This window comes from Podarcis erhardii, assembly GCF_964252035.2.
Source record: "Podarcis erhardii genome assembly, chromosome: 7".
NCBI lineage: Eukaryota > Metazoa > Chordata > Lepidosauria > Squamata > Lacertidae > Podarcis > Podarcis erhardii.
This window is the reverse complement of record NC_138511.1, coordinates 2,516,605-2,542,422: the sequence shown is the minus strand read 5'-3', so window position 1 is coordinate 2,542,422 and position 25,818 is coordinate 2,516,605. Positions and strand designations below refer to the sequence as shown.

Genomic DNA, 25,818 nt, shown 5'->3' with positions numbered 1-25,818 from the left:
GATCCCATCCCGCCGCCCCCTCCCGCCGCTGCTGAGCGGTTAGTGGCCGCGCGGGGAGCATCTGAGCTGGGCAGACGCGCCACCGCAGCGGCATCGGCAGCAGCGGCGGCAGCAACCCCCCCCCCCCACTGCAGCGGCGGAGGCGGAGGCGCCCTACCTGCCCGCAGCCCGCCTCGCTTCGCCTGCGCAGGTGGCCCGTAGGAGCCGCCGCCTCGCCGGAGCCGGCATGCCGGGGGCCAGCTGGCCGGGCGGGCCGCCGGGAAGCGCGCACTGAAGCCCTCGCGCCCCGCTGCGCGCCATCCTCCGCGCCCGGGACGCCTTGCCCCTCGCCTCCCGAGCTCCCGGCGCGGCGCGCCCGCCTCCTGCCGCAGCACCAGCAGCAGCAGCAGCAGCAGCAGCAGCCTCTCCTCCGGCCGCGGCGCCGCTTCCCCTCCCGCGCGGCCGCAGCGCAGCTGCTGGGGCGCGGGGCGGCGGGACTGCAGTGGCCGCCGCCGCGTCGGCGTCGTCTGGGGCCGTCCTGGTCCTGGTCCTGCTCTGGGGCCGCGTGCGGGGCTTGTGGGGCGACTGCTCGCCATGGCGCAGGCGGCCAAGCAGCTCAAGAAGATCAAAGACATCGAGGCGCAGGCCTTGCAGGAGCAGAAGGAGAAGGAGGAGTCCAACCGCAAGCGCAGGAACCGCTCGCGGGACCGCAAGAAAAAGGTGCGCAGGGCCCGGGCGCGCGCGGGGCGGCGAGGGGAGGGCTGGGCTGGGCTGGGCAGGTGGAACCCCCCCCCTGCAGATCCCGGGGGCGCGGATGGGTCTGCTCTCTGGGGATGGGCCCGTGGGGAGTAGCTTCTCCCGGGCAAGTTTCTTTGGCGTGGCGGTGTTTTCCGGCTTTGGGATCAGGCGTCGCCGAGCGCGCACTGGCTTTTGATCCGCCGCCTCTCCCTGGCCGCGCTGGAGTTTCCAGGCGCGCCGGACAGTGGAGCCCCGGGAAGGTCCTGGCTAGGGTAGAAGAGGGGCTGCGGTGGTGGGGACCTCTCCGCCCTCCACCCGCCTGTCCGAACATCTAGCCTTCTCTTGCCTCTAGTCTGGCGCCCAGGGGGCGAAGATACCCACAGCTTAGAAGTCCCCATCTCCCGCCAAGCGCGGGGCCTGCAGCTCCTGGGGGCTCCCGCTTCCCTTTCCAGGGACCCTGAAGCCCGACTTGGGAGGCTGCAGACGGACTAGTCCAGCCTTCCCCAGCTTGGTGCCCTCCAGCTGGCGGGGACTGAGGGGAGAAGCAGGGGACCAGGTCCCAGGAGCCATAAAGCAGCTTGGGGACCCTTCCCGGTAGTTCCTTTGGCAGGTTCTGGACTCCTCCTGGCTTTGGTCCATTTTGCCCGTGCTGGATGTTGTGCTCCTCCTCTTGCCCCTTTCTGCTCGTTCGTATATTTCCAGACGCTGCTGTTTTGAAGGACTCCAGGGGTGGGAACTGGCGAGACTAGTGCCTCTCCACTAGTCGGACTCCACTTCCCATCATGCTGACCATTGGCTGGTCTGACTGGGGCTGATGTGAGCTGAAGTCCCCCAAGGTCTGGAGGTCCACAGGTTTGCCTGGAGTCCTTTCTTCGCCTGGGCACGGGGCGGTGTTCTGCTGGCTGCCTCTTTGCAGGGGGATAAGGCTGCAAGGCAAGACCTGCTCGCCTGTTGTTCTTTCAGTGGCCGCCCGAAAGTCGCCTGAGACGGTATCAGACCACTGGTCCATCTAGCTCAGTATTTCCGACACAGACTGGCAGCAGCTCTTCAGGGTTTCCCAGCAATACCTGGAAATGTCCGCTAGGGATTGACCCTGGGACCTTCTGCCTCTGAGCTCCAGCCCTTCTCCTGCAGCATGAATCAGGCAGCTTAAACCCCCCCCCCCATCTGGTCTTCAGTGGTATACTTCCTCTGTGCACTGAAGCTCCATTGAACTACTATTGGCTAATAGATAGCTTTATGTGTTTCTCATTCACAAACTTACTTACTCCTAATTATATGGCAATAGGGGCGGGGAGGGCTTTTGCTGGGGGCTCCAAATGCCAGGTATCCCATGATTAAACCTGAGACTGCATTTCTTTTCCTTTCCCTTTGTAGGAAGCTGTTCTTGCCGTTTCAGCTTAAGGAGATTGAATTCCCTTCTTTTGGAGGGGAAGTGAAATGATAGTTCCGCCCCCTTTAAAGGGCCAGCTGATGTTCATAATGCAGTATTCAGAGGTGAGATGAGGTGGCCACCTGGGGCAATGGATTTTAGGTGTTGTTATTAGAATACCCCCTCCCCCCCCTTTCCATGTGCAGGTGTCATTGGGAGGGGCCGTAGCTCAATGGCCGAGCATTTGCTCTACACACAGAAGGTCCCAGATGCATCCATTCACTGGTGTCTCTAGGTAGGGAGAGGCCTTGAGATTCTGGAAAGCTGATGCCAGCAGCCATTGTAGGGGTCTAGACAATCTAAGTTAGATGGACCAAAGGTCCAGCTCTGTGCCGCGCAGGTTTATATATAGAATCATAGAATCATAGAATCATAGAGTTGGAAGAGACCACAAGGGCCATCGAGGGCCATCGAGTCCAACCCCCTGCCAAGCAGGAAACACCATCAGAGCACTCCTGACATATGGTTGTCAAGCCTCTGCTTAAAGACCTCCAAAGAAGGAGACTCCACCACACTCCTTGGCAGCAAATTCCACTGTCAAACAGCTCTTACTGTCAGGAAGTTCTTCCTAATGTTTAGGTGGAATCTTCTTTCTTGTAGTTTGGAACCATTGCTCCGTGTCCGCTTCTCTGGAGCAGCAGAAAACAACCTTTCTCCCTCCTCTATGTGACATCCTTTTATATATTTGAACATGGCTATCATATCACCCCTTAACCTCCTCTTCTCCAGGCTAAACATGCCCAGCTCCCTTAGCCGTTCCTCATAAGGCATCGTTTCCAGGCCTTTGACCATTTTGGTTGCCCTCGTCTGGACACGTTCCAGTTTGTCAGTGTCCTTCTTGAACTGTGGTGCCCAGAACTGGACACAGTACTCCAGGTGAGGTCTGACGAGAGCAGAATACAGTGGCACTATTACTTCCCTTGATCTAGATGCAATACTCCTATTGATGCAGCCCAGAATTGCATTGGCTTTTTAGCTGCCGCGTCACACTGTTGGCTCATGTCAAGTTTGTGGTCAACCAAGACTCCTAGATCCTTTTCACATGTACTGCTCTCAAGCCAGGTGTCACCCATCTTGTATTTGTGCCTCTCATTTTTTTTTGCCCAAGTGCAATACTTTACATTTCTCCCTATTAAAATTCATCTTGTTTGTTTTGGCCCAGTTCTCTAATCTGTCAAGGTCATTTTGAAGTGTGATCCTGTCCTCTGGGGTGTTAGCCACCCCTCCCAGTTTGGTGTCATCTGCAAATTTGATTAGGATGCCCTTGAGTCCATCATCCAAGTCGTTGATAAAGATGCTGAATAAGACCGGGCCCAAGACAGAACCCTGTGGCACCCCACTAGTCACTCTTCTCCAGGATGAAGAGGAACCATTGATGAGCACCCTTTGGGTTCGGTCAGTCAGCCAGTTACAAATCCACTGAGTGGTAGCATAGTCAAGTCCGCATTTTACCAGCTTCTTTACAAGAATATCATGGGGCACCTTGTCAAATGCCTTGCTGAAATCAAGGTAGGCTACATCCACTGCGTTCCCTTCATCTACCAGGCTTGTAATTCTGTCAAAAAACGAGATCAGGTTAGTCTGACATGACTTATTTTTCAGAAATCCATGCTGACTATTGGTGATCACAGTATTCCTTTCTAGGTGCTCACAGACTGTTTGCTTAATGATCTGCTCCAGAATCTTCCCTGGTATTGATGTCAGACTGACTGGGCGAGTATTTCATTCATCCAGAGTATTTCATTCTTAAAGTAACTTTGATAGATTCCTGCTATGATCAAAATGAGATAGCTGTGTTGACCCACGATGCCCAAAATCAGTGTGATTTAAAATACTTTTAGTAAGAATCAACCAGTATTCACACTGTGGGATGCAAGCTCTGCTTAAAGACCTCCAAAGAAGGAGACTCCACCACACTCCTTGGCAGCAAATTCCACTGTCGAACAGCTCTTACTGTCAGGAAGTTCTTCCTAATCTTTAGGTGGAATCTTTTTTCTTTTTCTTTCATATAAATGAACAGGAGCTGCTCCTGTTCCTTTCAGTTTCCGGGTGGATTATGATCCATGCTAATTAGTATGTGAGGCTGATGTCATTTGAATTTCCAGCTGATGCCTTAGCCTGGCTCTTGCAGAAATGTCCCTGCTAGGGATATCCGCTAGCTTTTGAGTTGCACAGAATTGTTCCTCAGCCTGAAGAGCGTGGATGTGGGGAAAAGGAGGATACAAGCTTTGTTTCAGTCTTAAGATGGTCTTATCCTTTCTGGGAAACATTCATTCCCGCCTCCCTCTCTTTTTCAGATCATCCAGGAAGAGGATGAATTTTTTGTAATCCGAAGCTTGCATCCCACAGTGTGAATACTGGTTGATTCTTATTAAAAGTATTTTAAATCACACTGATTTTGGGCATCGTGGGTCAACACAGCTATCTCATTTTGATCATAGCAGGAATCTATCAAAGTTACTTTAAGAATGAAATACCCTGGATGAAGACAGGGCTTTGAATTCAGTGTTTATATGCATCAGAAGTCTATGAAGATAATTTGTGTGAACAAGCTGTGTTATAGCAAGTTTCTATATACACAGTCTCCTGGTCACCTATGGGGAGTCATAATCTTATACAGGCAAACAGACTTTTTTTTTAATGGCAAAGAAATCAGTCTCTTTCTACTTGGTGATACATTGCAAATGGCTAATGGGTGTGTGTGGGCAAACAGGCTAAGAATAAAACAAACCCTATATGCTAGCAGCAGTTTTGTAGTTGTACAGGCAATGACCAATTTATGCAAGTCCAACTGAAATGTAAGCCCACATGCAAGCATCATGAGAGATGCCTGGAGGTCTTTGCATGGAGCATACATACAGAAAGGGAGAAAGGTTACAGTTGGTTTTCTTTGTTTCACTAGGTCCCACGTTTTGGAGTCTAGAGGGCCTGGAACCTCATTTCACCCAGTTCTTTCATTCATGCTTAACACCTGAGGCCTGCAGCATCAAGCAGCCTTTTTGCAAAAAGAATGGTTCGTCGCAGTCAAAGACCACCCACAGAACTTTCATTACCATCTCATGTGTGCTTTTAAAGGAGTCTTAAAGGAGTCAGTGGCAAATAGCCAAGTAGTGAGAAATCAGGTGATATGTGTGTTTGCATCCATGTGTCCATGCATGTTTTGAGGATAAGAACCATTTCATCCATCCTCTGCAATATTGCCTTATAGACTTCTTCCAGCAATTAGATGCTGCCTGAGAAAATGTGAAACATCTTGGTTAAATAGTTCATCATGTCAGTAAAGGGTAGGGAGTATATTTTCTCAGTCTGGGCTCCTTTATTCAGCCTGCTCCTCTCTTTATTTTATTTAAAATATTTTATTTTTATTTAAAATATTTTAATGTCACTTTTAGGGGCAAAAAGTCATCGTGAAGCAAGCATATGTGATTAAATCCAATGCAATCTTACATTTTGAAATAAATAATAAAAGCCAGCACTAAATTAATAAAACCCATCCTGCCTGGAGGTACAAAAATCCAGAACAAAAATTTGGTCAAGATCAAAAGCAATCCCCTAAAACAGGTTTGCCAAAGGCAGGCACACAGGTGCACACAGAAAGCCCTTTTGGATGCTGCAGATTAGCTTGGTTAGTTTATTCAAAGGGTTAATGTAGCAGAAACAAATGTACTCTTTTCTTCATTTTTGCGCCATTTTGGGTTGGAGCATGTTAGTCAGTTTTCAGGTTTAATTTTTAAGGTTATAAATCATACATAATATAGGAACATGAATGTCAATTTATATCCTCTTGCCATATATTCATGTTATGTTATATTCAGTATTAGCAGCCTATGCAACACGCTGACTTGGCTGGCTTGAGTCTTCGGACTTACACCAGACACACAAATTGGTCTTTAATGCAAAATAGAATATGAAGACATGGGAAAGAAGATCTACATCCTGAACTCCATTCTTGGGCACCACACACAGGAAATAGTGTAGAGAAAGCACCTGAGCACCTGCGCTGCCTGCCGAAGCCCCAGGTTTCATCCGTGGAATCTCCAGGTGGGGCTCGGAAGGTGCCCTGCCTGGAAACCGGTCATTGTCGGCAGTCCTGGGCTCAGTGGATCCATGCTCTCCCTGAGGATTGAGGCGGCTTCCTAGGCTCCATGTCAGGGTTTGCCCAGGAAATTTGCTGCCTGAGGCAGAACTGCAGCTTGTTTCTCCCCACCAACCAGATCAAGGCGCCTGGGTCTTAAGGCGGGTCAGGCTGCTTTAGCAACTTGAGGCAGAACATCCTACAAGTGCCTCTCAACAGTATCACCATCACCATATTATTATTTCATATAGCTAGTATAAATTTCTAAAATCTTGCTGCCATTTCATGACACCCAACCACCTACCTGAGACCACCACCTCATTTTGGGTTGGAGCACGTTCCTTGCTTATGTCTATTGACAAACAAGGCCTTGGTACGGAGGCAGGGTTTTGGAGGGCCATAGCAAAGCTTATTTGACTCCTGCCAGCTTCTGGGTTCTTTGAAGTTCTCGTCTTTGCTTCTGTTTTGTTGCTATGAGTTCCAGTGACTAATTTCCCAATCACTGTTACACTATTCCTTCTTTTCCATTTCGTTCTATGAGTCTTAAGAGGAAGGAAGCACAGCATCTACTTCTCTGCTGGGCAGTGTTCCATACATACAGTTGATGTAGGTGTAGAAAAAGAACAGTTAAGAAAGACCACAATTTTTCATTAACAGATTGGGAATAGTGTAGAGAAAGCACAAAGCAGATGTGGTGGGAAAGACTCTTCCATTGTTTTAGAACTCACCTAAGTAAATTGATGAACAGAAGAGAAATTTAAATGACATATAGGAGGGCTGGTCTAGAGTAGCTGATTTTAGCCATGGTATCTAAATAGAGCTTCCATGGTCAGATGCACTCTACCATTTGCTGGGTGAAAGAATTGCCAAGAGGCTACTGCGTGTGAGCTTCGCATAAACAGCTGGTCGGTCGCTGGTTGGAGTAGGCAATGGTTATTTTTATTTTATTTAATTGCAGATATGTAAACTGTTTCACAACTGAAAGTTACCAAATTGGTGTACAATAAAATGAGATAAAATAAAAAAGATTCAAAACGCAGTGAACTAAAAGCAGTAAACCCATTTCAATAATTATTCCCTAAAATGACTGGTCACACTTCAGGGAAAGCCCTCTTAAATGCAAATGTCTCCAATAGGCTTCTAGGTCACTAGGTACTTGCCTAATTTCAGTTGGTAGCTGATTCCAGAGGGCTGGAGCTGCAACACTAAAAGCCTGATTTCTAGTGCATATTAAGTATAGTTAGACAGACCGTTGGCTCTAACCACCAGGACTATCGGGTAGCTTCTAAAAGCTGCATTCCTTCTGTTGATTAAAGGCTGATTCGCGCAACCAGTGTTTCAGTCATTTTGTGTGTGCATGTGTGTGTTTTTGTTCATGTGAATTCGTTGCTACATGCTCAAGTTACAAACTTTATTCTGGGCTCAACTTTTCTGCAGGAGGCTGTGAATCATAATTAAGGACTTTCACTAGATCAGACTTGCTGAAGCCAGTGGCTTGGAATTATTTATTTTTAAAATGTCTAAACTGTTCTCCAGGGCAGTGTGTACAATAATATCAATAATAAAATATGATAAAAGCAAAGTATAAGCCATCATAAGGTGACAGTGAAAAATCAAATACAGCCTCTTTAGGATATTTGGGCAAAGCAGAAATTATTTAACCCTGTACTGAGAAGATAATTATGTTGACATGTCAACTGAAAAAAATTAAAAATTGATGTGTGAGTGGACAGCATCACTTTCCAGCATCTATTGGAAGTGAATTTTAAAACAGTTCTGGTCATTGCAATTGCACAGCCTTCATTATTAATTAAATATATTGATTGCTTTCAGTATATAAACAAATATTTTTTTTTAAAGGGAGGTTTAAAACATTCCACCTGCTCCATAATTAAGAGACAAAGGCCAGAAGCTGCTGGGAGTAGGATCATAGAATCATAGAATCATAGAGTTGGAAGAGACCACAAGGGCCATCGAGTCCAACCCCCTGCCAAGCAGGAAGCACCATCAGAGCACTCCTGACATATGGTTGTCAAGCCTCTGCTTAAAGACCTCCAAAGAAGGAGACTCCACCACACTCCTTGGCAGCAAATTCCACTGTTGAACAGCTCTTACTGTCAGGAAGTTCCTCCTAATGTTTAGGTGGAATCTTCTTTCTTGTAGTTTGGAACCATTGCTCCGTGTCCGCTTCTCTGGAGCAGCAGAAAACAACCTTTCTCCCTCCTCTATGTGACATCCTTTTATATATTTGAACATGGCTATCATATCACCCCTTAACCTCCTCTTCTCCAGGCTAAACATGCCCAGCTCCCTTAGCCGTTCCTCATAAGGCATCGTTTCCAGGCCTTTGACCATATTTTTTTTAAAAAGTAATATTTATTAAAATTTTGGAAATTATAAAAAGAAAAAAGAAAAGTTAAACATAGAAAAACAGAAACAAAAACAAAAACACTACATAAAACATTAAATTAACAAAACAAAACAAAAACAATTAAAAACACTTCCAATATTTTCGATCTTAACTTTCATACACTTGTTTCATTGACTTCCTCAACGCCTCCCTTTTTGTATTCCACTTCAATTAACTATTTCAGCAAGTCCTTTCCATCTTCATCTATTTTCTGTCTTATACAGTAGTTAATTTTAACATATTGTAACCTAGTTTTTTCCCCTTTTAATGCATTAACAATCTATCTAAACCTAGTTCCTTCTAACATTTCTGCCAAAGCCATATAACTTTATTCCACCTTTTTTCTAAAGCTCCTTAATTTTACAGTATTTCTGTAAATAATCTTTAATTTTTTTCCAATCTTCCTCCACCGACTCTTCTCCCTGGTCTCGGATTCTGCGAGTCATTTCCGCCAGTTCCATATAGTCCATCAACTTCATCTGCCATTCTTCCTGGGTGGGTAAATCTTGTGTCTTCCAGTACCTCGCGATGAGTATTCTTGCTGCTGTTGTCGCATACATAAAGAAAGTTCTATCCTCCTTTGGCACCAATTGGCCGACCATGCCCAGGAGAAAGGCCTCTGGTTTCTTCAGGAAGGTATATTTAAATACCTTTTTCATTTCATTATAAATCATCTCCCAGAATGTCTTAATCCTTGGGCATGTCCACCAAAGGTGAAAGAATGTACCTTCAGTCTCATTACATTTCCAACATTTATTTTCAGGCAAGTGATAGATCTTTGCAAGCTTGACAGGTGTTATGTACCACCTGTAAATCATTTTCATTAAATTCTCTCTTAGGGCATTACATGCCGTAAATTTCATACCTGTGGTCCATAACTGTTCCCAGTCAGCCATCATAATGTTATGTCCAACATCTTGTGCCCATTTAATCATAGCAGATTTCACCGTTTCGTCCTGAGTATTCCATTTCAACAGCAAGGTATACATTCTTGACAGATTCTTAATTTTAGGGTCTAACAATTCTGTTTCCAATTTTGATTTTTCCACCTGGAAGCCAACTTTTTTATCCAAATTATATGCCTCCATTATTTGATAATAATGGAGCCAATCTCGCACTTTATTTTTTAATTTCTCAAAGCTTTGCAGTTTTATTCTGTCTCCAGCTTGTTCCAGAATTTCCCAATATTTCGGCCAATTGGCCTCCATATTGAGTTTTTTCTGTGCCTTCACTTCCATTGGTGACAACCATCTTGGGGTTTTATTTATCATACCACAAATATGCATGCCAACCAAATACACTGTTGAACCCTTCCAAATCCAGTACGTCAGTGTTTTCAAGAAGCAGCCATTCCTTCAGCCAACAAAATGCGGCTGATTCATAATAAAGTTTGAGGTCTGGCAGGGCAAATCCACCTCTTTCTTTAGCATCAGTTAGTATCTTAAATTTTATTCGAGGCTTCTTGCCCTGCCAAACAAATCTAGAAATATCTCTCTGCCACTTCTTGAAACAGTCCATCTTGTCCAAAATCTGCAAAGTTTGAAACAAAAACAACATCCTTGGCAATACATTCATTTTTATCACAGCAATTCGGCCTAGCAATGATAGCTTCAAATTTGACCATATTTCTAAATCTTTTTTCACCTCAGTCCAACATTTTTCATAGTTATCTTTAAACAAGTTAGCATTCTTAGCAGTCATGTTAACCCCTAAATATTTCACTTTCTTAACCAATGTTAGTCCTGTCTCTTCCTGGAACTTTTCTCTCTCACTCACAGTTAAATTTTTCTCTAGAACCTTAGTTTTCGTCCTGTTCAACTTAAAACCTGCTACCTGACCAAATTCTTGAATCAGTTCCAGTACCCTTTTGGTACTAGATTCTGGCTCCTGCAAAGTCAATACTAAATCGTCGGCAAATGCTTTCAATTTGTACTGTTTAGCTCCCACTTGTATGCCGCCTTTGACCATTTTGGTTGCCCTCCTCTGGACACGTTCCAGTTTGTCCGTGTCCTTCTTGAACTGTGGTGCCCAGAACTGGACACAGTACTCCAGGTGAGGTCTGACCACCTTTTTAAAAAAATTCTTTTTCTTAATTTTCACTTAAGTAACCAAAAAGAAAAACAAATAAACAGTTACAACCATTACATAAAACCCCCAAAACACGAAAAGAAAATTAAATAAATATCTGAGCATAACATAAAAATAGCGACCATTTCCCATTACAATTCTTTGTCTTCTCATTCATCTCTTTATATCTTTAGACACTTAAAACGTTCCTTTATACACCTATTGACTTCCATCCCTCCCGGTTTCAGGCTTCTTAATATGAGTAGTTTATTTCTCTTGCAGCTAATAATTATAATGGTTTACACATCGTAAGATCTATATCAGTCCTGCTGTAGTTTTTATGTTCTTATAGTTCCCTTCAATGTATGTCATAAATTTGTTCCAATCGTTAATAAACTTTGTATTTTTTTGGTTTCTAATTTTTTGTGTCATTTTTGCAAGTTCTACAAATTCAAATAACTTTGTTTGCCAATCTCTAATTGCTGGGGTGCTTTGACTTTTCCAATTTTGGGCAATTAATAATCTAGCGGCAGCTGTGGCATACTGAAATAATGTTTTGTCTTCTTTTTTAATTTCGTCCCCAATTATTCCTAGTAGAAAAGCCTCTGGTCTTTTGGGAAATGTATATTTGAGTATTTTTTTTAACTCATTATAAATATATTCCCAATATTTCTTCATTACATCGCATGTCCACCACATGTGGAAAAAGTTACCCTCTTTAATTTTTCACTTCCAGCAAAACTTATTACCTGCTTTGTACATTTCCCCCAGTTTTGCCGGGGTAATGTACCACCTATACATCATCTTTTCTAAATTTTCCCTCAGTGTTACACATGCCGTGAATTTCATTCCACTAGTCCATAAATTCAGCCACTTATCATACTCCATATTATATCCCAGATCCATTGCCCATCTTGTCATAACCTCCTTTTTTCTTCATCTTTGGTGTCCCATTCCAATAATATATCATACAATTTGGATAATAATTTGGATTTGCCCTCAATTATTTCTATCTGAAATTTGGATTTCTTCTCATTCATCCCTACTTTTTTGTGTTCTGTCCATATTGCATTTATTTGGTGGAATTGTAACCAGCTTGTTAATTTACCTTTCAACTCCTCATATGTTCTCATCTTCCATCCATTTTCTGATCTTATTAGTAGGTCTTCATAGGTGAATCTTTTTCCTTCCAAATTTTTTTTTTTTTTAATCGCTGAGATGTCAGTTGGTGATAACCACCAGGGTGTTTTACCTTCTAGGAGTTTTTTATTTTTCTCCCACACTTCATAAAGGGGCCCCCTAATAATGTGACTTGAAAACCCTTTATGTACTTTTTCTTTATTTTGCCATAAGTAGGCATGCCAGCCGAATCTATTGTCGAACCCCTCGAGGTCTAATAAGTCAGTATTTTCCAAATTAATCCAATCTTTGATCCAGCAGAGGCAGGCTGCCTCAAAATATAATTTCAGGTTGGGTACCGAGAATCCCCCTCTTTCTTTCCGATCTGTAAGAAGTTTGAATCTAATTCTTGGCCTTTTTCCTTGCCATATAAATTTCGAAAGAGTTTTTTGCCAATCTGTAAACATTTTAGAACCTCTGATCACTGGGATGTTTTGAAACAGAAACAGCATTCTTGGAAGTAAGTTCATTTTTATTGCCGCCATCCTTCCCATCCACGAAAGTTTCACTCTGCTCCAGGTGTCCAGATCTTTCTTAATCTGCTTCCATGTCGTAAGGTAATTACCTTGAATCAGATTTATATTTTTAGTAGTTAACCAAATTCCCAGATACTTTAATTTTTTTGCCACTTTAATTCCATGCTGTAGCTCTAGTTTTTCATTTTCATCCTTTTCCAAATTCTTCGTCAGCATTTTGGTCTTTAATTTATTCAATTTAAAACCGGATACCTTACCAAATTCTTCTAACATCTCCAAGGCCTTACCAACACTTTCTTGTGGATTTTCCAGGGATAGCATCAAGTCGTCCGCATACGCGTTTAACTTATACTCTTTTGTTCCTATTTTGATCCCTCGGATCTCTGATGTTGCTCTTATTTTATTTGTAATTACCTCTAGTGCCATAATAAATAAGAGCAGGGATAGAGGGCATCCCTGTCTTGTTCCTTTTTCAATTTTAAATGAATTTGTTAAGTTATTATTTATAATCAATTTTGCAGATTGTTTCGAATATATTGCTCTTATTCCATTCATGAACTCGCCCTCTAGCCCCGCTTTTTCCATACTCTTCAGTAGGAACTGCCATGAAACATTATCGAATGCCTTTTCAGCATCGATAAAAATCAGCGCATTATAGCATGCCTTACGTTATCTCTAAGTTGCCTGTTTGGAAGAAATCCTGCCTGATCCTTGTGTATTAAATTCACTAGACATTTCTTGAGTCTGCTTGCCAACACCTCCGCGAAGATTTTATAGTCATTATTTAATAGTGATATAGGTCTATAGTTCTTAATATTCAGTTTTTCCATATCTGGTTTAGGGATCATCGTTATATAAGCCTCTTTCCAAGACTCTGGTATCTTTCCTCCTTTTAATATCTTATTCATGATGTCACATAGCACTGGTGTTAATTGGTGTTCTAATACTTTATAGTATTTGGCTGATAATCCGTCCAGTCCTGGGGCTTTCCCTGGTTTCATCTTCTTTATTGCCTCCTGAATCTCTTCTATTTTTATGGGGTTATTTAGTTGGGTTCTTTCTTCATCTGTTATGGTCTTCCCACTATAGTCTTCTAAATATTTTTCTATTTGGACTATTTCTTTCTCTTCTTTTTTATACAGCTTCTCATAGAATTTGAGGAAATTCTCCTTTATTTCTTTTGGGTCTTCAATCAAATGCTCTTCTATTTTTATCTTGTTTATTACACTTTGTTCTTGCCTTCATCTCAATTGCCATGCTAATAGTTTACCCGTTTTGTTAGCTGATTCGAAGTATTTTTGTTTCATTACTTTGATTTTCCATTCTATTTCTTGACTTGTTAACATTGAGTATTGAGATTGTAACATTTTTATTGTTTGCCTGTTTTGTTCATCATTCAGATTTGTTATTAATTTTTTCTCACACTCTCTCATCTGATTAAGAATTTCTTCCTTCTTTTGTTCTCTTACTTTCCTCCTGTAGCTATTTTGCTGTATAAAAAACCCTCTTAAGACCGCTTTACTAGCGTCCCAGACTATGTCCAAACTTGTTTCAGTATTGAGATTCAGGCTAAAATAATCTTTTAAGGTGGCTTTGGCTTTTTCCACAACCTCCTCGTTCTCTAATAAGTATTCATTTATTCTCCATCTGAATCCACCCTGTGATTTATCTTTTATTTCCAGTACAACCGAGTTATGGTCCGAGAGAGTTCTAGGTTGAATTTCACAGTTTGTAGTTCTTAATGTAAGCTCCCTAGAGACCCAGATTTGATCAATTCTACTCCAACTCTTATGTGATTCTGAAAAAAAGGTGAATTGCTTCTCTATTGCATGTTTGTATCTCCAAATGTCTATTAAATCTAAGTTTTCCTCCAAGTTCTTAAAGGATTTTGGCAGCTTCCCTTGTTTATTTTTTCCCTTTCCTAATTGTTTGTCTAATTCCGGTTCTGGCACTCCATTAAAGTCTCCCATTAGAATCGTCTTATTAGACTCTAACTCCAATAACATTTGCTCCAGTTTCTTAAAGAATTCTGGCTTGTTCAGATTTGGGGCATATATGTTTATCACATTAAGTTTCTCACCCTGGAAGTTAATTTGTACTCCCAAGATCCTTCCTTCATTATCTTTACAGATCACTTTGGGGTCCCATTTTTCTTTCACATATATTGCCACTCCTCTTTTCTTTTCCATTGTGCAGTTTATAAACTCAGCTCCCAACTTTTTATGTACCAGGATATGTTTATGTTTTTTAATCACGTGTGTCTCCTGTAAACAGATTACGTCCAGTTTCTTTCTTTTCAACACATTTACAATTTTATTCCTTTTGGTTTTTTCATTCAAACCATTCACATTCCACGACAAAATTTTCAAGTTCATTATAATGACTACTTTTCAGTCTACAAATAATTAGTGTTTTAAATTCGAGTGGTTTTGTTTTCTCTGTTCTCTTCCTCTTCTTCTTCTACCTCTTCTACTGCTACCTCCTCCTCTTCTTCTTCGTCTGCTTCCTCTCCTCTACCTCTCTCTTCTTGGTCCTTTCCTCTTTCCTTTTTCCTTCTTCTCTCCTCTGGATCCTCGTTTCTTCCTTCATATCTCTCCTCTATTCTTCCTAGCTCTTTCTCATATCTACGCAAAAATTTCTTCACTTCTTGTGTCTCGGCGATCCTGAATCTTTTGTCTTTGTAAAAAAAGGAAATTCCTTCAGGAAACTCCCATCTATATTGTATATTATTCTTTTTTAGGACCTTTGCCAATTGTTTATAACCTTCCCTTTTGCGCAGGAGTCTGGTTGGTATCTCTTTAAAGATGATGATTGGTCTGCCGTCAATAATTAATTTTTTTTGATAGCTTCTTTTTAATATCATATTTTTCATCTCTATCGAGTTAAAGATAACCAAGCAGTCTCCTGCAATTTTTCTTAATTTCACTTGTTTGGTCTTTATTTTAATTCTGAAAGCGTTTTCCATCGTATATGCAACCTCTTCTTCTTTCAATTCTAACCATTTCGCTAGCTCTTTGATCATTTTTTCCCTTAATGTTTTCATTTATCTCTTCTCCTACTCCCCTAAATTTCAAGTTTAACTGTTTTTGTTTCATATCAATCATTGCCAGGTTATCTAAGATTTGGTCTTGGTTTTTATTTAGTTCTCCTATCTCATCCCTTATCCTGTCTGTCTCCTTTCTTTGTTCTTTCATTTCTTTCTGTATTTTTTTATTTGTTTCCTCCATAGCCTTTGACCGACTTGTCAAGTCTTTAATTTTGCATGACAATTCTCCTACTGCTCCCTCTATTCTCTTATCTATTAACTCATGCATCTCTCCTAGTTTTTCCCCCATATGTATTTCACTCTGTTTGAACTCCTCTTTTATTTTTAACCATAAGATATCTAAGTCCTTTATCTCTTCTTATCGGGATGTTTTCCTTTCCAATGGTGTTCCTCCTATCTTTTTTCCTTCTTTCCCTGCCATTTTCTCCTTCACTGGTTTTGAATCAAGTCTCCTGCAGTATTTATTCTCTCCCCTAGAGGGCGCACACTCTAAGCCCTGTCTAATTAATTATCGAGCAATGGATTCAAAAACACTCTCTTAAACATTCAAATTGCAAATTCTCAACCATTTAACGTTTAGAAGGAATATATGAAAGCCAGCTCTATGCTTATAGTAGATCAGGCTCGTCTTCAGACACTTTAAGTTCCAATAAATGCTTTTATGTTGCTAAGTTAACTTAAATGGTTTCAATATCCTATCAAACTTGCTGTAAGGCTTTTATAATAAAAGAAAAGCAAAGTAAACAATATGGAAACCGACCAAGGTAAACAAAGCAACCAACCGATGATAAGAACAGCAACAAAAAATTAGCTTTTATCTAATTTTGTCTTATGTAAGGGCTCTTTTTTCCTTCTTTCTACTTAAACTTCCGCCCCTTATTCAGATTAATCCAGTTCTAAATTTTTACTAGGAGACTATAGTATTATTTAAGAGTTAAACCCCCCAAAAAGATCTCTCCAGCCAAGGAAGGAGTGAAGATATCAAAGCAGTTCTCAGAGAGAAAAATTATCACTAAATAGGTAGATAAGAGGTGAACCCAGTCTCTGCTGCACAGTTCAATGGGGTCCACACATTTGGGGTTCCATAGGTGGAAAAGAGGGAGGGCAAGATTTTTACTTAGCTTCTACCTCCTCAGATCTGTGTTCTTCAGCCACTTGCTGGCTTAATCCAATATCGAGTTATGAGGATAGGAAAAAATAATAATAAAAAAGACAACCCCCCCAAAAAAAACCCCGAAAAACAAAAAGCAAAAAACAGCCAAATGTCCTGAAATCCTGAGGAAATCGCCAGGAGTTCAAAAAACCAAGGGTCCAAAAAAGGAAGAGAAGAGAGGAACCAAATATCAAATATATAAATATATCCTCCAATACTCTGGATATACTCCTCTCTCAAACTCAAATATATTTCAGCTCCACAAAAATCCACATATCAGAGTCTTTAAGGGTCTCGTGTATTCAGTCCAGTTACCCAGAGAGGAGGAAGCTACTGTTTAAATTGAAGTCCATAAGTAGATCCAAATAATTCCACATAGCTCAGAGGAACGAAGCAGAAAGGAAGGAGACAAAACTCCAACTTCTTTAAGGGGGGAGGGGGGAGGTTGCTTCCAGGTTAAAAAAATTAAAGGAGAAGAGGGAGGAAAGATTTACCCTCTTGTTTGTTCATATAAAAACTTCCATATTAAACTTCAAAAACAGAGGGGTCAGGTAAAAGATTTAAGCTGTTTGTTTATTCCATCCTTTCTCCTGTCTCTTCTTTCCCCCTTGCGTTTCTGTATTTCGTTTGTGGCTTCAGAATGTTTCTCCTTTGTAACCACTCTATTCCGTTTATTCCCTTGTTTTAGTACCTTCTCCCCCAAAAGAAATACAAAGTCTCTAGAGGTCTGTTCAGTTACTTTTATAATACTTTGTTTCCTTTGCCTCGCTAAATAAATTGCTGAGGACTTTCACTCTTCTGTTCTCTACAGCGGGCGCTTAGTCACTTCCTTTCTTCTCTCTTACGATTATATGCCCTGTGCCATATTTGCTCTGAAACAACAGGTCGGGTTGATCACTTTAAATCCCTTTACATCCAGATCTCACTTAGGGCTTGATCCAAATTTTTCGTTCAGAATTACTCCAAAAGCACTAAGGATTCTGTTCTTGAAGTTACGGAGATTTGTCGCTTTTTCAGTGGGAGCTAGAGGCATTGCTGCACGGGGTCTGCAGAGCTTACCATTTCGCGTTTCTCAGTCCCGTCGCTCTCGGATCCTTAGAAAAAAAAACCGAAAAAGCTTCGGAACCGCTCCAACGCTGCTGGATGGCTAATCCCTCAGGGGGGCCCCCCTTGAGGTTTTGGGGGTCGCAGTGCCTTTGCGTCGTCCCCAAGCCCCCGTGAAGCTCGGAAAAGCTCTTAGCGGCTTTTTCCGCGCTCCCTGCTGCTTGCGATCCGAAACCGGAAGTCTAGAATTGCATTGGCTTTTTTAGCTGCCGCGTCACACTGTTGGCTCATGTCAAGTTTCTGGTCAACCAAGACTCCTAGATCCTTTTCACATGTACTGCTCTCAAGCCAGGTGTCACCCATCTTGTATTTGTGCCTCTCATTTTTTTTTGCCCAAGTGCAATACTTTACATTTCTCCCTGTTAAAATTCATCTTGTTTGTTTTGGCCCAGTTCTCTAATCTGTCAAGGTCGTTTTGAAGTGTGATCCTGTCCTCTGGGGTGTTAGCCACCCCTCCCAGTTTGGTGTCATCTGCAAATTTGATCAGGATGCCCTTGAGTCCATCATCCAAGTCGTTGATAAAGATGTTGAATAAGACCGGGCCCAAGACAGAACCCTGTGGCACCCCACTAGTCACTCTTCTCCAGGATGAAGAGGAACCATTGATGAGCACCCTTTGGGTTCGGTCAGTCAGCCAGTTACAAATCCACTGAGTGGTAGCATAGTCAAGACCGCATTTTACCAGCTTCTTTACAAGAATATCATGGGGCACCTTGTCAAATGCCTTGCTGAAATCAAGGTAGGCTACATCCACTGCATTTCCTTCATCTACCAGGCTCGTAATTCTGTCAAAAAACGAGATCAGGTTAGTCTGACATGACTTATTTTTCAGAAATCCATGCTGACTATTGGTGATCACAGTATTCCTTTCTAGGTGCTCACAGACTGTTTGCTTAATGATCTGCTCCAGAATCTTCCCTGGTATTGATGTCAGACTGACTGGGCGGTAATTATTTGGGTCCTCTCTTTTCCCCTTTTTGAAAATATTTTGAAATATTTTGAAAACAACATTTGCCCTCCTCCAGTCTGCCGGGACTTCGCCTGTTCTCCAGGAATTCTCAAAGATGACTGCCAGTGGTTCTGAGATCACATCTGCCAGTTCTTTTAATACTCTTGGATGCAGTTCATCTGGCCCTGGAGACTTGAATACATCTAAACTAGCCAAGTATTCTTGTACTATCTCCTTAGTTATTCTGGGCTGTGTTTCCTCTGCTGAATCATTTGCTCCAAATTCTTCAGGTCGGGCATTGTTTTCTTTATCGGAGAAGACTGAGGCAAAGAAGGCATTGAGGAGTTCAGCCCTTTCTGTGTCCCCTGTTTGCATTTCACCATCTTCTCCTCTGAGTGACCCCACTGTTTCTTTGTTCTTCCTTTTGCTACGAACATACCCATAAAAGCCTTTTTTGTTGCTTTTAACCTCTCTAGCAAGCCTGAGTTCATTCTGTGCTTTAGCTTTTCTGACTTTGTGTCTACACGTGCTGGCTATTTGTTTGAATTCCTCTTTGGTGGTTTCCCCCCTTTTCCATTTTTTGTACACATCCTTTTTTAATCTTAACTCAGTTAAAAGTTCTTTAGATAGCCACCCTGGCTTCTTTAGGCACCTTCCATGTTTCCGTCTCATTGGTATTGCCTGAAGTTGTGCTTTTACTACACACACACAAGCAAACCCTTTTGTGCTCCTTCTTCAGCCGCTGCCCTGCAAGCTCTGATAAGCTCCTCCCACAGCTAATCACCTGCCTCAACAGAAACCCCGCCCCCTCTGACCTTTGCACAGGGAGAGCAGCTAATCAGCCACAAAGAAACACACACACCAGAAAACTCAATGTGGGTCAAAGTAAGTTGACTGCAATCTGTTTCATGATTCTGGAGTCCAGCAGTGACCAGGGCATCAGATTGGAGGCTGCCTTGTCACTGGCTAAGGAGCTGGGCTGGTGGATAGGGGGCCACTGAACCCGAGGCTGGCAGCCAAGAACACCCTGTGAACCAGGAGCCAAGACTCTCATACAGTAAGTGCCTTGCCCTGGGGAACCAGGTGCATCCTACTGTGTTCCCTGGGAGCACACCAGGCAGGAGGCTACAGAGCATGGGCGAAGTGTTCATCTCCAGGCAGAGGGCTGGCCTTTAAGAGACTTCAGTTTCCGAAACAGGTGTAGCCTCAGAGAGGCAGACTGGAGGCAGAGGCTCCCAAGACTTCAGTTCTGTTCTAATCCTTGTTGGAGCAAGTGGGTAGCTAGGCACTCTCCATGCTTCTGGGCCAGTTGACCTGCGGGCTTCTCTGCAGAATCGGAACAAGTCAGCCTGAAGCTGTGTGAATGTCAGAGAAATCCTGCTTCTCACAGGATTGTTCTGGAAACTGGAAAAAGGGCAATATGTTTCTAATGGTCCTCCACACACCCTAAAGCAACCCCAGGAGACCCACGATTGCAAGAGTTCCGATTTCAGGTTCTGTGCTTGTTTGTGGCTAAGCAGGTTCTTACCTCCATCAGAAGACCCAATATCCATTTTCAGTTCAGGGACACTTGATCCAGGGACTGTGTTTGTGTGTATGTTTGTGTGTGTGTTGGCCTATTCCAATCTGTTTTTCTTAATAGTGACACAGACCATTCATAACATAGGGATATTCTTCACAACTGTGAGCAGGGCAGTGGGCTGGGGTAAGTGAAGACAAGCTGAGACAATTAGTTATAACTTTGTTCACTGCTCCTGCTCAGGCTGCACAGAAAAAGCATTTTGGTTCCAGAAATTCATTCTGATTGTGCAGATAAAATATAACTGATAGAATTCTACAAGATGTGGCATCAGTGTGTGAAAACAGTTATGACCCAAAGATTCCCAGGTATGGACTTCCAGATGGTGGTGATGTCAGGCACCATCTTGGCAGCGCCCAAGCAGCTTCACTTGGTCACAAGTGGTCAATAGGCAGGTGCAAAATATACCTGGTACCTGGCTAATTTTGAACACTGGTTTGGCAAAAAGAAATCTGCAGTTTTGCAACTGTCAAGTATATTCTGTTTGATCTGGGCTGATGCTGTTTTGAAGATGACTGCTGTCACACAGAAATCCCATAAATCTCAAGAGCAGTCTTCTCATTGAGAAAACTGAACCCGTAGTGGTTGACCTGGAACTTGGTGCTGCCAGGGGACTGTGATATGCAGACATGAAAACTTCTGTAAGTTGGAAGAGGGGTGGTCTGTTTTCCTCCCGTTTAGGCTACCAGTGTGCTGCAAATGGCTAAATGCATCTGTTGGCAGGTGGGCTAGTCCACGATTCCTTTGGAACAAGCTGCTTGGTTGCTTGGTCCTGACATATGACTGGTGACTGACAGGTGGTAGTCCCGTCCATCTGCCAAAGTTGGCCCCCAGCAGATAAAGATCAGGCCAAGAAAGTTCTCCACTCATTCAGCAACAGATCTGAAGGGAAAGGCCTGTTTTCCTTCTGCATGTTAAGCACTAATAAGTGGCTGTGAGAGTTGAAGAAGAAGAAGAAGAAGAAATGTTTGGATTTGATATCCTGCCTTTCACTCCCTTTAAGGAGTCTCAAAGCGGCTAACATTTTCCTTTCCCTTCCTCCCCCACAACAAACACTCTGTGAGGTGAGTGGGGCTGAGAGACTTCAGAGAAGTGTGACTGGCCCAAGTGTAGAGACTTCAAAGAAGTGTGACTGGCCCAAGGTCACCCAGCAGCTGCAGGTGGAGGAGCAGAGAGGCGAACCCGGTTCCCCAGATTATGAGACTACCGCTCTTAACCACTACACCACATTGGCGTGGCCTTTGGTGTTTGAAATGTGCTGCAAATCCTGGGCACTCAGGTGACTCCTAACTAGGCCAGCAACTCTCTGGAGCTGGGCTGCAATGCAGCCAGAGGCAGCATGTTGTTGTTTTTTTTTTAAAAAAGATATTTATTAAGATTTTATATAATAAAACAAGTATCACAATCAAACAAAACAAAAGAGAAAGACAATAAAAAACAACACAATCCAACAAGACTAAGAAGCACAATAAAAAACATAAGAAAAAAAATAAGGAAAAACAGAAAACAAAGAAAATCTAGTTTTTTGCTTATTATCTTTATAACCCTCTTTCCTGACTTCCTCACATCTCCCTTTTCTGTGTTCCCCTTTACACAATCAAATTCAGCAATTCCTTACCCTCTTTCAAATCTTATTCAATATTATACATTTCAACCTATTACGTCTTCGATTTTTCCTTTCCTTTTAAATCCATTTTTACATGTTCTTTATAACTTAATCCCTTATATCATTTTGTTTAATTTTGACATAATATTACTCCGGCCTTTTCACCCTTTTCTTTTAAAACTTTTTTGCATATTCCTTTTAGCTATGTCACTGATGCCATACTATCTTTATATCCAACATCATTTTAACATTCAAACATTTTACAATGTTTTTGGAGATATTCTTTGAACTTCTTCCAGTCCTCTTCCACCGACTCTTCTCCCAGGTCTCGGATTCTGCCAGTCATTTCTGCCAATTCCATATAGTCTATCACTTGCATCTGCCATTCTTCCAGAGTGGGCAAATCTTGTGTCTTCCAATACTTTGCGATGAGTATTCTTGCTGCGGTTGTTGCATACATAAAAAGTGTTCTGTCTTTCTTTAGCACCAATTGGCCGACAATGCCCAGGAGGAAGGCCTCTGGTTTCTTAGGAAAGGTATATTTAAATACCTTTTTTAGTTCATTATAGATCATTTCCCAGAAAGCCTTGACCTTTGGGCACGTCCACCAAAGGTGAAAGAATGTTCCCTCAGTTTCTTTACATTTCCAGCATTTGTTGTCAAGCAAGTGATATACTTTTGCAAGCTTGACTGGGGTCATGTACCACCTGTACATCATTTTCATAATATTTTCTTTTAAGGCATTACATGCCGTAAATTTCACACCAGTGGTCCATAACTGTTCCCAGTCAGCAAACATAATGTTATGACCAATATCTTGCGCCCACATAATCATAGCTGATTTGACCGTTTCATCCTGAGTATTCCATTTTAACAGCAAGTTATACATTCTCGAAAGTATCTTAGTTTTAGGTTCTAACAATTCTGTTTCTAATTTTGATTTTTCCACCTGGAAGCCTATTTTTTTATCCAAATTAAAGGCCTCTCTAATTTAATAATAATGTAACCAATCTCGCACTTTATCTTTAAGTTTCTCAAAACTCTGCAATCTCAATGTGTCTCCATCTTGTTCTAATATCTCCCAATATTTCGGCCACTTGGCCTCCATATTGAGTTTTTTCAGAGCCTTAGCTTCCATAGGTGATAACCACCTTGGGGTCTTGCTTTCCAATAGGTCTTTATATCTTGTCCAGACGTTAAACACAGCTTTCCTGACAATATGGTTTTTGAATGCTCTATTAGCTTTTACCTTGTCGTACCACAAATATGCATGCCACCCAAAAGCACTGTTGAACCCTTCTAAATCCAAAATGTCAGTGTTCTCAAGAAGTAGCCAGTCTTTCAACCAGCAGAATGCTGCTGATTCATAGTACAATTTCATGTCTGGCAGGGCAAACCCCCCTCTTTCTTTAGCATCAGTCAATATTTTAAATTTTATTCTGGGCTTTTTGCCCTGCCAGACAAATTTAGAAATATCTCTTTGCCACCTCTTGAAACAGTCCATCTTGTCCACAATCTGCAAAGTTTGAAACAAAAACAACATTTTTGGCAATACATTCATCTTTATAACAGCGATTCGACCCAACAAGGAAAGCTTCAATTTTGACCAAATTTCTAAATCTTTCTTAACTTCTGACCAACATTTCTCATAATTATCCTTAAATAAATTCAAATTTTTAGCCGTCATATTAATCCCTAGGTATTTCACTTTCTTAACCACAGTTAGCTCTGTCTCCTTCTGAAACCTTTCTTTTTCCATTGTTGTCAAATTTTTCTCTAAAACCTTAGTTTTTTGCTTGTTTACAGAGGCAGCATGTTGAATCCACCCCCCCCCGCCCATTTGTAGAAATTAAATCCATGGCATGGGTTCCAGAGAGCTTCGTGAGAGAGAACAGATCTTATAGCTACTGGCATTGGCGATAAAACATTGTTATCAAGAAGCCCTATTAAAATCATGAGCAGCTGGAAGGGGTGATGCTGGTAAAAAAATGGGATGACAAGGTTGCCTTGTCAGAGGGCATTCTGCAGGTGAAGTAGAGCACAGGGAACTACTAGGTTCCCCTGGCAAAGAATAAATGATTCCCAGCAGATTAGAACCCAGAAGAGTTTCTGAGACAGTTAATTTAGTCTGGCTTCCAGGGGGTTGGGCAGAAGGAGGCAAGCACAGTCTTTTGGTGATGTGTGCAGTGAGATATGCCGAATCAGGCTTCTCACACCCTCCTGGCTTTGTTGGGCTACCACTTCCTCCAGCCATAGGCAGCAGAGCCAAACTACACTACAACTCCCACCGTCCCTGATGATTGGCCATGCTGGCTGGTGCTGATGGAAGTTGCAGTCCAAGAATATCTGGAGGCCCCTAGGGCTGGCACAGGCCATTCCTATGGAGAGCTGCAATCTGCTTCCTGATCTCTCTCCACCTTGATTTTCATGTTGCTTTGGCCCCCTTAGTTGAGGCTAAAACTTGCTAGTTGCCCAGGCCTGAGTCATGCCCAGGCTCAGGTGCCAGCCAATGAAGAGGTGCCAAGTACCCGGCACAGAGGAGGTGTCATAGAGGCAGATGGCAAGGGGACGGGCAGAGAGAGAACAAGTATTCCCTTAGTGCAAGGGTGGGGAACTCCAGCTCCCATCAGCCCCAGCTAGACAGGCCAATGGTCAGGAATTCTGGGAGCTGGAGCCCCGCAATGTCTGAAGCAACAGCAGGTCGGCCCCCACTTCGCCTTCCCCAGGCTGAGGAAATGTTAGAGACTTTATAGGCACGCAGTAGGTAATGATATGGGCTTGGCTCTTGGGAATCACCTGACTCCCATGATCAGGAGGGTTCTGACTTGTAAGTGTACCTATAAGAACATAATTACCTAGGTCCATAGAAGAGAGGAAGCAGCCTCCTGTTGAGTTACTCAGTTGGTCCATCTCCTTCCGTATTGTCCTCACAGACTGGCGCCTCCCTCCAGGGCTTCAGGCAGGGGTCCCTCCCAGCCAGCCCTACCCGGAGATGCCATTGCAGATGAGCCTAGGACCTTCTGTCTGCAGAGCACGGGCTCCTCCTCTGAGATGAGGCTCATCCTTCTCATGCAGCTTTCTGTTTAGCCTGCAAGGTGCGTCTAGGAATCCCTGAAGTAGAGCATAAAGAAACAGTTCTCGCCTGTTGCTTCCTTCCAAACAGCTGGTATTCAAAGGTAGACTGCTTCTGAAACAGGAGCTTCTGTAGAGCTATCATGGTTATTTATAAACTGATAGATAGTCATAGAGACTGTGCTTTGCATGCAGAAGGTCCCAGGTTCCGTGTTTGGCCTCTGTGGTACAGGAAGCCTGGCTGGGTGTGATCTGCTCCCTGAGTCCTTAAAGAGCCCTTCCCACCCAGCTAGAATAAACCAGACGTCTCCAACCTGGCACCCACCTGATTGGAGCTGTAGTGCAACACATCTGGAGATGGCTAGGGCACCATTGCTTGCTTGTGCCATTCCTGGAACTGGGACGAGTGCTTTGCAAATTTATCCGTATTTCTTGACCCACCTTCTCTCCTGCATGTCCAGAGTCATGAGTCTGTGGCACAAGTCCCCTTGCCCTGTGCGCTTCTTATTTACATGAGGTGCCATGGCGATTTCCCCCCTCCCCAGCTTGACAAGAGCTGGGTCACGCACCTGGCTGGAAGCCCATCTTTTGTGTGTTAAAGTGAGGCATCTGGTGGGCAGAGCCACCCGAGGGCTTTGAAAGAATGGCAGTGAAGCTATTAAGGCACCAGACAAGTCCCAAGAGTCGTGGAAAATGCAGGAGGAACAGAATTTCCTTGTGAATCAGCAACATTTTTATGAACCCTGGCCAACTCCTCCATTTATTTTTTGCAGCTGAGTAATTTGCATGACCAGCTCCGGCTGCCCAAGCCGCACAACGGGAGCAATTTTTTCTTTTTTTAAGCTTTGAAGTTAAGTTGGTATGATAGTTACACGCCTCATTTAATAGAAGAGCATAGCGAAAGTTGTTTCTGTGTCCCCAAACCCTCCTTGTGCGTGACTCCATGTACATGC

At 42.8% G+C, this 25,818-nt stretch overlaps 1 protein-coding gene across 5 annotated transcripts in view; it reads left to right on the top strand.

The window, feature by feature from the left end:
* The first annotated feature begins 543 nt into the window (after positions 1 to 543).
* ANK1 (ankyrin 1) overlaps positions 544 to 25,818 on the top strand; it is a 221,804-nt gene continuing 196,529 nt past the window's right edge. For all 5 annotated transcript variants that reach the window (XM_081869997.1, XM_081869998.1, XM_081870002.1 and 2 more), the window contains exon 1: positions 544 to 699. In XM_081869997.1, the coding sequence (XP_081726123.1) occupies positions 574 to 699 (126 nt within the window). In that variant the 5' untranslated portion in view covers positions 544 to 573. The remainder of the gene's footprint in view (positions 700 to 25,818) is intronic.